At 38.0% G+C, this 11,725-nt stretch overlaps 1 protein-coding gene across 1 annotated transcript; it reads right to left on the bottom strand.

Annotated features, from left to right (window-relative positions):
* Window positions 1-9,875: 9,875 nt before the first annotated feature.
* On the bottom strand, window positions 9,876-11,416 carry LOC147855788 (uncharacterized). Its single transcript, XM_087330447.1, has one exon. It carries the CDS (start codon window positions 11,295-11,297, stop codon window positions 9,930-9,932), a length of 1,368 nt encoding a protein of 455 aa, XP_087186573.1. The 5' UTR covers window positions 11,298-11,416; the 3' UTR covers window positions 9,876-9,929.
* Window positions 11,417-11,725: the final 309 nt, after the last annotated feature.

Raw genomic sequence — 11,725 nt, 5'->3', positions numbered from 1 at the left:
AGTTTGATTCAGATCCGTGTCTTGTGGCTATTCTGGTTGATGCATATGCTAAATGTGGCATTTTTGAAGATGCTACTGCAGTAATTGGACTACTTCCGGATGCAAACACCCTTGTAAGTTTGCTAAATGACTGTGCAATGTAGTGGTAGCTGATAAGGGCATAGAAATTCACAATGAAATCATGAGACTGTTGGAAGACAATATTGAGCTTAGGAATGCTTTGGTGGACATGTATGCTAAATGTGGCCAGGTTGGAAAAAACCGAAAAAACATTCAATGATCTTTCAGATCGAGTTTTGTGGGATAGAGCGGCTTCAATAGTTGCACAATCTCTATGGAAAACATAACATTGTAGATGATGTGCCTTTTTTAAAACTAATGGAAGGATATTTTGTTAATAAATAAATAAATAAATAGAAACCAAACCTGATGTTCGTGACCCAACTTTTGAATCATATGAAGAGAAACGCCTGGTAGCATAATTGGAGATTATGTATCACGACAGATACATCTTGGCTTATCATGACATCACCCTAAAGATCAACAAGTTGACATAATTTAAAAAATTCAAAACATGACACAAAATGTGGATGGATCTACAAAATGAATTCAAATAAAAAACAAATGGTAATTTAAAATGATATTAATATACTTATAATCCTAAGAATTTGTGATAATGAAATTATAGAATTTCATAATACATGGAAGAGGAAACTCGACGATTGTCTTACAACAGGAGTCGATATAAATAAAAAACTCCAACTGCTGTTGCTACTCGGTGCTTTGCTGAATTCTTGGAGTAACTTTGTCATTACACAAATTCAAATCAAAATGTAAATATCAATGACTTAATAAACAACCTCCAACAAGAAGATGCAATGACAAAAGTACATCAAACTGATGCCACTCCGAGCACATTAGCGATGATAACATACAAAACGAGGCAAGCATTTTATTGTCCATGATTTGACTAAAACTCAAGATTCCTGGGATGCTCACAACAAAAGGAAGGAGATATGAGATTCTAAAATATCATTTGTCATAGATGTCATAAACTAGAACACACAAGAAACGAATCCAATGACAAAAGTTTTAGAAACAAACATCACAATATTGGTACAAACACAAAGTTCATGCATAAATAGTCGAAGATTACCAAGTAAACAAAAAATACACTACCGATTATATGATGAAGAATATGACAAAGAAGAATAAGGATATAACGACCTCATCCAATATTTGTTTGCAGAAGCATTCACCAAAGGAAAACAAAACTCAACTCATGAAAATAATACATGGTATTTTGATATGGGCGCTACACACCACTTAACAAACAATAAAGATTGGCTCTCTGATTATGTTCCACTAGAGACTCCTGTTAAAGTTCGTTTTGGGAACAATGGAACTAAAAAAGCATTAGAGAAAGCAACGATAAGCTTCATAATAGTAGAGTACAAACAATTTAAAATTGGTAATTTTTATTTCATCCCAGGACTCACAATGAAAATGTTGTCTGTTGGACAAGCAACAGAAAATAGCCCACAATAGAATTTAAAAGAAACCATGCCCAAATAAATTACACATTACTAAGCGGAGAGTAGTACGTACGGTTTTCGTCATAGGTTTTATATCAGCAATGCCTTCATTCGGAGACAATTTTTACATGAGTTTTGAATATATGACTTAATCAAATTCAAATAAATAAAATGTAGAATTGAATCGCAATAAACTTTATTGGGGACTACTACTGATCCTTATGCTTATTGTCCTTTTTTCTATGACACAAATATCCATGGCTAGCGTAAAGTCTCCAACACAAGTAAAGTCTGCAACCCATCCTCTTTGGTTCAAGTTCTTGATGGTTTTGCAGCTTGCTCACATTTCACATGCATACGCATGACTTCGTGGCACTAATTCTCGTGTGTAGCCATGACTTCACCCATCTCTGAGTCTCATGATTCTCTAACGAACTGTAGCCTTCAAGATCCCTACATTGATATGAAACATCAATGTTCTGCACAATCCCTCTTTTCACAAAAGCAAAACCTCATATCTTTTTGCATCTCAAGGTCATTGGTGTCAATGTTCTCTCGAGGTGAATGGTGAAGTTCATAGATAGATTTTTGAAGTCAACATACGTGATTTGGGAATTGAGCACTTTCAAAGTAAGGTGGGTGTTGCATGTAGACTTCTTTATCAAGTCACCACGTAAAAACGTTGTTTGAACATCCAAATGATGAAGTTCAAGGTTTAGTCCCTTGATCATATGAGACAACATTATCTTTAGGGTGGAGCTAAAGCATCTTTGAAGTCGATTCCGGATAATTGCGAGAATCCTTGTGTAATGAGTCTAGCTTTGTAACGTATAGGCTTGCCAAGTGAACTCATTTACTCATAGTAACCACTTAAATGTGATTACCTTTTGGTGCTTGAGTTTCTCCATGATAGTCCATGTCTCAACCTTTTGTAGAGCATTCATTTCATCTTTCGTGGCTTTGCCCCACTTGTCTGTATCGTGTCCATTTAAAGCTTCTTCAACATTTAGGAGTTCATCACAATCGATCATATCTTCGTTTTCATGAATAGTTTCGAGATGATTGGAATAAATATGATCAAGATTGATGAATGGGATTCAAGTTCATTTAAAAGTTCTTTGTAAAACAAAATTTCATGAAGAGAGTGTGACGTCACAATTTGCACTCCTTCCTTCTTAGTAATGGTTATACATGATCAAGGAAGGAACCCAATATATATTCGAAAGAATGTATTTGATTTCCTATCAATAGGGACATATATAGATGATCTACCATTAGTATTGACTTCTCTATCTTATATCACTATATGTAAACAAGAATTAAAGGTTGCTTTTCCAATTAGCAATCTAGGTCCCATATCTTATTTTCTAGGAATCAAAACTAAAAGAAATCATGCCTTAAGGGTACGATTTCTGTATATCAATCACAATATATATCTAGCATTCTTAAACCTTTGACATGTTCCATTGTAAGCCAATCTCTACTGAACTCACAACTACTTGTAAACTATCCCAAGTTGATGATGCCCCCAAAACTACTAAAGAATCTTTTGAAATGAAAAATGTACCATATAAACAAGTCATAGGATGGCTCAAGTATCTATTTAGTTGTACAGGGCCATACATATGCTTTAGTGTCGGTTTATTATTGTGTTTCATGCTTAATCTAAGAATAAAACACTGGTGAGCTCCTAACCATGAACTTTGATACCTTAAACATACTAAAAATTCAATGATTACTTTTTTCATTCACACAATTAGACTCATCCCCGGTCACTTTAAGTGGATGGACTAATCCCTCCACTCATCTTATGAGTTGGTTTGACTCTTATCATGGGGAGATTTAAATAATCACAAATCTACTGGTGGGTATGTTTATACACTAGTAGGTGGGAAAATTGCTCAGTAGTTTCAGAAACAAACAATGGTTGCATTGTCAACAACTCAAATTCGAGTATGTTGTGATTCTTAAAGAATTAAAATTATTCGAAGTACCAAGATTGGAGTTAATTTGCGATTATCAATCTTGTATAAATCTAAATTGAAATCCAAAGATGAGCGACAACATTTGACGTATCTCCTTCAAGAATCATTTTTTACGAGACCTAATCGAAGACAAAAGAAACCATCAACCTCGATGTGGGCCAATTTTGTTATAAAGCTAGTTCCAAGTCAAAAGTACATATCATATTGCAAGATAGGGCTTCCAAATTCTTCTAAAGTTGCCAACAAGATGTTGACAACATCATGGATGTACAAATGCTTGCTCGAAATGACTATGAAGTGGAGTTTGAGCTCGAATGCATGGTACCGATCTTACTGGAGAAGAAAGCAGTGGCGGTCAAGGGAGGATGGGTTTTCTTCCATAAGTGGATTCACAACTTCTCCGCAAATCAAGTACTTCATGATTTAGATTCATATCATACATGTGTGGCGGTGTTTCCCAATTTGCGTAAAGAATGGGTGCCTTTTGTGCATCCAATTGCCAACTCTATTGGTAAGGTCTTGGAAACTTATGATAAGCCTCGTTAGATCGAAGATACTAAGGTATAAGGGAGTTGCATCTACAAAACTTTTGATTTCTAAGTCTATAGTTTTGCCCTCAAATATCTTGTTGCCCAATTTACTTGACTCAAGGCAAGAATCTCCTTCTCATAAAATCTTGTATAGGGGTTTGCCAAATCAGTGTTTTCGTTGTTTTGGATTTGGCCATTTGGCAAAAAATTGCCCAAAATTGAATAAAGATATGGACAAGCATGTACCCAATACAACTATAGTTCTGTATTAGGATAGATTTGATGGTTGGATTGAGGTAGGGCATAAGAAGACAACTTCACATGTATCTCATGACAAGCCTCATCATGTGTTAATTAATAATTTAAAGGAATTTCCCCCCTCGTAAAATAGGTATTCTACTCTCAATGTAGAAGAGGATTGTTCACACGAAGTGAATACTTCGGATCATCCATCGTCCCAGCTTTCCCAACAAAGATTTAATTCGAATTTTTCCTAACAAAAAACATACTTGTGTTCCACTCAGTTGCCTAAGTCTTTCCTGTTGTTGGTAGTAGGCCAACCGAACTTGAAAATGGTTGAGAATTAGCCGTTAGAGCATCTGTTAATTTGATTTCTTCTAAAAAATTAAAAGGAAAAGTTGTTTCTACTCAAGATACTATAGATGTGGAAATGCCTCCAAGTGTTATGGGAATTGAAGGAAACCAACAAATCAATGTTTCTGTTAATTCAATTCCTTTTCATAAGCTCATAAGAAAACTGGTTTCTAGTCAATCAAATATTATGGGTGTTGAAATGGCACAGGGAGTAGATAAACTTCCTTGTGCTGGATTTCAATTCATAGTTTCATAGGATACCTTGACACTTCAAACCCCTCAAAAGCAGGTTAAGGGTCATATGGTGTATGCAGGGAACTATCTGCTTTTAAAAGACAAGCGAGAGCTTAGGAGGGTGCCCAAAAAGGCTGTCAGGATGCTCTTCTTGAGAAAGGGACACCAATAAAATATGTATAAGATGGACACCTTACATCTTCTTTCCTGGAATGTGCAAGGCCTGGGTGGTTAGGCTTTTCATAGATTTAAAGGACTCTTAAGCTCAGATTTAGGTATTGCTAATGGAGGCACTATTGGTATTCTTTTTTTACAAGTGCATCACCTATGCATGGATAGGATTCAGAAGTACGGATCTATTTTACCAAGACGATGGAATCATTTCTGGATTCCTGCCTTTGGCTCCATTGGCCGTCAAGCTGGATTATGCATTGTTATTAAACAACATTTGCAGTCTATTGTTGTGTCAATTGCTACTATTATGAATAAACGAGCACAATTCCTTATTGTAAAAATAGAATCCCAGAAGGTTGGTCTGATGAATCTCTATGCCCCTAATTCTGCGTTAGAAAGGGCAGGGTTATGGCTATCTCTGTATGATTATACGAGTTTAGCGGATTGTTGGTTGGTGGGAAATGACTTTAATATGATTGAGGATGCATATGATAGAATGGGAGGTATAACTACTACAATTTCAGGATGGGAAGCTAAGTGTTGGGACTACTTTTGTTTTGCTTATGGTTTGCTTGATTTATGGAAGGTGCATTCATTTTCATGTATACAAGGATCCCTTCAGTTTTCTAGATCAGATGGGAGTTTGGTTGCTCCAAATTTATCTCGACTAAATAGATTTTATGCTAGTAGTGTGTTTTGGTAGGCGGGTGGATCCATAGGAATTATTCTGGGATCAACTATCTCTGACCACGACCCTCTGAAGTTACATGTTACATTTACTAAGAGGCGATATTCTAGGCAATTGCGTATCCCTCATGCATTGTTTTCTGATGATAGTCATCAGCTGTCAATCACTCAAATATGGTCAAATTACAATTTCTCGGATGATTGTCTGCTTAGCAATATGGTTCATGCCATACTTGATACAAAGATTCTATTCACAAAAATAGTTTCAACATCTGTTTATCACTGCAATTCAGAAATTGCCAACCTATGTCGTGCTCTTGCAACATTACAACAATTGTTGGAAAGATATCCAACTTCATCTATGCTAGGTTGTGATTTGTAGCAAGTAAAAAGCAATTTAAGGGGAAAACATGAGGCACGCTAGATGTTCTTTTACTATTGTAATGTTGCTCGCTGGTCACAAAGGCATGATCGGGTCAATAGAGATATCTTCAATAAGTTTAAACAAAAAAATAGAGCACTTTCTATTACTTCTTTGAAGTGGCTTAATGGATCCTATACATCAGATGTCTCTGAGATGCGAAGTATAGTCTCGGATTACTATCATAAGTTATTGTCTTTCAAATCTTTTACAACAGACAATTTTTACAAGAAACAAGTTGTTCTTGCAACTGTTCAACAAAAGGTTATAGATGTAATGGCCTCTCAGTTATTACAACCATTTACATCTCAAGAGGTTTTTGTTGCGGCTAAATCCTTAGGTAAGGATGTTTGTTCGATAAAAGATGGAATAGGAATTGGCTTCTATTTGCATTATTGGGATTTTCTTGGTCCTCTCCTTTCTAGAGTAGTTAATTTAATATTCTCAAGTGGTAATATGCCTAAGGAATGGATAGAAGGAATCATATATATGATTCCTAAGTCGGATGCTCAGTGTGATGAAGTCTCCAAGTGGCGGCCAATGACATTGCTTAATGTCATGTATAAGATTGTGGCAAAACTATTGCAATTAGACTACGGGTTGTATTGCCATCTGTTATTCATGACACACAATTTGGTTTTCTGCAAGATAGAAGTATTTTTGATAATATCTTTTTGTTTTGGGAAATGGTTGCATTAGCTCAACAAGATAAACAACAACTTGCAGTATTATTGTGTGACTTTGAGAAGGCATATGATAAAGTGGATTGGGACTTTCTTGAGGCAGTGTTGTTAAGATTAGGTTTTCTACAGGCATGCTTCTAGTTCAGTTTTGTTCGCTGGAGAATATGGGCCACTATTTCCTATCTCTAGGTTTGTTAGGCAAGGATACCCTCTTGCCCATTTCTTTTTATCTTGTTTGGGGAAGCTTTGTCCTCCTACCTAAGATCGTCAACAGCTGGTATCAAAGGCATAGTATTACCTATAACATAGTCCACAATAGTGGATGTTGAGTTTGTAAATGATACAACCCTCTATGTTGATGGGGAGATTGGTAATCTTGGTCGGGTACAAAATGATTTGCAAGTTTTCTCAGATGCTACATGTGCATCACTTAATTGGAATAAGTTAGTCGGCCTTTGGGTGGGTGCAGAAACTCACCCTACGTGGTATCCAGGTCCTGCTTTCTGAGGGCTTCATCATGGTGAACCAGTTCGATATTTGGGATGTATGGTGGGAATAGATTTAAGGCTAGAAGCAATACTATCTCCATTACTATTATCAATAAAAACGTAAATTACTGTATTGGGATGCCCAACAATTGTCTTTTGCAGGTCAGGTTGTAGTAGCAAACACAATACTATTGGCATCAATGTGGTTTATAGCATATGTGTGGCTATTTTCTAGATCAACAATAACGAAAGTGCAAATCTTGATTCGTAATTTCCTTTGGGGGAGGGGGGGAGGGTCATGGCTCTCCTACAGTAGTCAAAGTTGCTTGGATTGTGTTGATTCAGCCTAAAATCAATGGAGGGTTGGGTTTGATAGATCCTTTTATGCAATCAAGAGCTCTCTTGACTAAGTTTGTGAATAGAGGATTGTTGCTAGGATCAGAAGCTTGGAAAGGAATATTTCTAAATAAATTAATGCAGTTAACTCCTAAGACAGGAGGAGTGTGGTCACCCTCTCTAAAGTGGTTGTTCTTGAATGATATGAAAACACCAAGATGGAATCTTGCATCCAATAGATTTTTGCTAGGAATCATAAGAGCATGGAATGCGATTAAATCATTTTTTCTCAAGGAAAAACCTTCTACGTGGGATGCGTTACTTAATCAGCCTATGCTTACCAATTCTCTATTTCGTGATAATGCAACAAAAGTGTTGGGCCTGCGAACTCACCGAGATTGGGGTAAATTGGATAATGGGCCATTTGCGTCGGTAAGAACTTGGACTCAATTTCAAGAAATGTCACAAGAAGTTCGTCTTGCACATCTACAATTAGTTCATGGTGCCAAGATAATGACTGCTACCATATCAACAACATATTCTTCGTTTTTTACAACCTTCCAACCCAAGCAGGAACATCTATGGTTTGGATGCTTCAGAAATGATACATTGATGGCTGTTAAGGGTGTTTCACTTAACAAGTCCGTTTCTTATTTTGAGGTCCTAGACAACAATAGATTGCAATCTTATACCTTTGATTGCAATTATCCACAGGACTTGCGAAGTGCACTAGTCAAAGTGGTTGCTATAACTGGAAAGAAATGGATCCTTGATCCTTATCCTTAAATTGCTCATATGTGTCATATCCTGTGGTTATACGCAAAATATCCTGTTGCAAGATTACATGGGATCCAGGGGGTTGGCTTTGGTCTCACTCCTTGGGGAAAGAGATCGTAAAGGTCCCCTTCATTCAGTACTTACTAAAACTTGGAAGATCGTTACTATAACGATACCAACAACTCAGAAACATTGGACCAATTCGGGTGTCTCAACTTTGCATTCCTACTGGAAATGGATCTGGGGCCAACTAAATTTATTATCTTTCAATGGCTATTAGTGGCACTAGCAGGTGGTTAGTCATTGAAAGGGAATGTAGCACCCAATTTGCGGCAATGTGGCTTTTGCCATGAAGCTCATGAGACTACCAAGCATGTCCTATGGTCTTGTCCCTTCGCTCAACAAGTATGGAATAAAGTCAATGTCTTTATTCCTAACAATCAATGTTGGTTGCCTATTCTCACGGGGATCAACGGTGTGGAGAGTGTTACATTCCAACTTGATGTTGTATGAGGCAAACGATGTTCATGAGGCAATGACAATACATAATAGAAGATTTAAATTAGTTAGTCCCTTTTAGCAACCTCGAAAGCAGGTGCGATCTGTCCAGATTCGGAAAACAGTGACCACAATAACGTTATTGGCATTATGGAAATATCGATGTAACCGTCTTTATGATGCGACAAACATTCATCTCTCAGATGTGCTGCTTGAGATATGGGAGAACTTGTTGGCAGTAGTCCGTGGCCAGTATGATAATATGCAGGGTTCCCCAGACACTGTGAACAAGAGAAGGAAAAAACTTCTTTACTTATGGAAAAAGTTGCCCCTGTTTACAATGTCAACTCAAGAGCCTCAATAGCACTATCGACTTCCATGGACTCTTTCTTGAATATCAACAAACATCAACACCTTTTACAAAGTTCGATATTTGGTCCTAAGATTATTTTACATCATTGTATAGGAAAAGTTGTAACTTCCTGGGCAGCTAGGTTCAAGTTGTAGCCTTCCGGCGTTTTTTCTTAATACTATTGTAGAAAATCTTTTATAAAAGAAAACAAAAAATCCTTCTAAAATTGAAGAGAAGAAGATGATGTTTTGATTCTTTCTTTTGGGTGGTGAGTGTTAAAATAAAAGTAATAAAAGAGATAACTTACAGTTATAACTATTAAAGGATATGGCCTTCATCTAAGAGATACCCCAAGAGACATTGTGTCGCATTGGAAAGACACGGTTGGCAACACACTCATAGAATAATCTGCCATATATTCTATTCCTATACTCTAAGGGTTTAGTAATTAGAGATTCAAATGTAATTGTTTTGAGTTTGAATATCATAACCTAAATGAAACGTGAATGAGAAAATATAATTAAATTGGTCAGATCAGGTGTACAAAGTAATATATAGCATGGAGAATACATTAAAAATCATGGAAAATAAAGACAGAAATGAAGTCATGAATGAAGCAAGGATCCATCCTAATGTCATTTGGATAATGGGGTGGGGGCCTTGGGTTTGTTGTTGTCATCATCATCGTCGTTGTGGAGGTGGTCGATATGGTTGATGACGGGATTCCGTCGGTCCATGTGAATATTCTCGACATGAATATTCTCTACGTGAATATTCTCGACATTCAAGACGGCATCATTGTGGTGGTGGTGGTCGATGAAATCCTTCCACTTCTCGTGGGTGCTCGTGCATGACCGGATGTTGGAGATGGGGTCTAGGCCATGGTACAAAGACCAGACCTGGTGTTGGAGGAAGGTGACGTAGTCGAGAGTGCGGCCGAGCATGGACACGGTGTCGAGTCGGTCGGCATTCGGCACGAGGCCCTGGAGCGTGCGGATGCGGTCGCTGAACTTCTCGCGCCTTGTGCGCGCCGCCACGCTCTGCGGGTCTGTGGCCGTCCCGTGCGCCCTCCGGCCCCCCATTTGGCTCCCAATCCCAACCCCCATAGTGTGAACACTACCAATCCCCACTTTCTTCATCACATTCTTGTTACTACTACTCCTACTATTGTTATTGTTATTAGTGTTGACACCATTATTCACTACATTATGTAATGGATGTGCTGAATTACTCCCCACTACTAATTTGCTTCTCTTCATTACTGCCTCTGCCTCCCGCAATGATGACGATGACCCGCCCAAACCGTACTTCGTGTTGTTGGCCCCGTCTGGCCTACACCAATATCCGACACGGGCGCCCCCATGATTATGATTATGATTATGATTATGATTATGATTATGGTCGATTCGCGCTTTGTAAAGCATAGAGCTGAATGCATGTGTTAAAGATGAGTAGCTATTGCTCATTAATTCTACTCTCCCTCCTACTGCTGCTTCTGGTTCTGGTTCTTCTTCTTCTTCTTCTTCTTCATGATGTTGTTGTACTGATTTCAACAAGGGCATGCTATCATTCTCATTATTGTGGTTGTCATAATCCTTCTTAATTAGTTGGGGAGTCGATGGTCCCAGGATCGATACGCTCGTGTCGATGATATCGCCACCACCACCGAGGATGGATCCATTATTATGACTATTACTACTACTATTATTGTTGTTATTATTGTTATCATTATATTGATGCTCTTGATCCGTGGCCATGACTGAGCTGAATGGCCTCTTCTTCCCAATAATCTCATTAGAACTGTAGTAATTAGCATCATGGGAGGTGATAGCTCCAGCATTACTACTATTTTGGTTGTTGTGATTGCTATGGCTGTAAGTATAAGCACCATATGGGTCATGACCATGGATTAAACCCTGAATACCTTCTTCAAGTTGAGTATGATTACTGTGGAGGCATGTTGATGTGCCTCCTTGCATACTCATCATCATTGGGCCCATCATGGATGGGGGAGGAGGAGCAGGGCTAGAGCTTGTACAAGAAGTGGAGGAAGAAATGTAATTAGTGGTAGGGATTAGACTAGTATGGGTGCAGGGTTCAAAGAGCACATGACCACTATTATTAGCAGTGCTACTAATAGTAGTAGAGGTAGAAGTAGTAATAGGAGGAGGTGGAGGAGCAGCAGATTGAAGGAGAAGATGATGATGATGATGGTGATGATGATCCATGATGTTAAGTACATTCATCAATTGATGATGATGATGATGATGGTGATGGCTTCCATTACTGATGCTACTCTGCATGTCCATGACAGTGCTTAACAGATCATGGCCATGGTGAGGATGGGGATCTAGTAGCAGTGGTGAAGCATTGGAAGTATTCATGGCACTGCTACTGCTGCCCATCCACATGAACCCATCCAATATATTGT

Source organism: Azolla caroliniana, unplaced genomic scaffold, assembly GCF_043228905.1.
Source record: "Azolla caroliniana isolate FFs.n. ecotype wild unplaced genomic scaffold, voAzoCaro1.0.p SCAF_14, whole genome shotgun sequence".
Lineage (NCBI taxonomy): Eukaryota > Viridiplantae > Streptophyta > Polypodiopsida > Salviniales > Salviniaceae > Azolla > Azolla caroliniana.
This window is presented reverse-complemented; position numbering and strand designations above follow the sequence as displayed.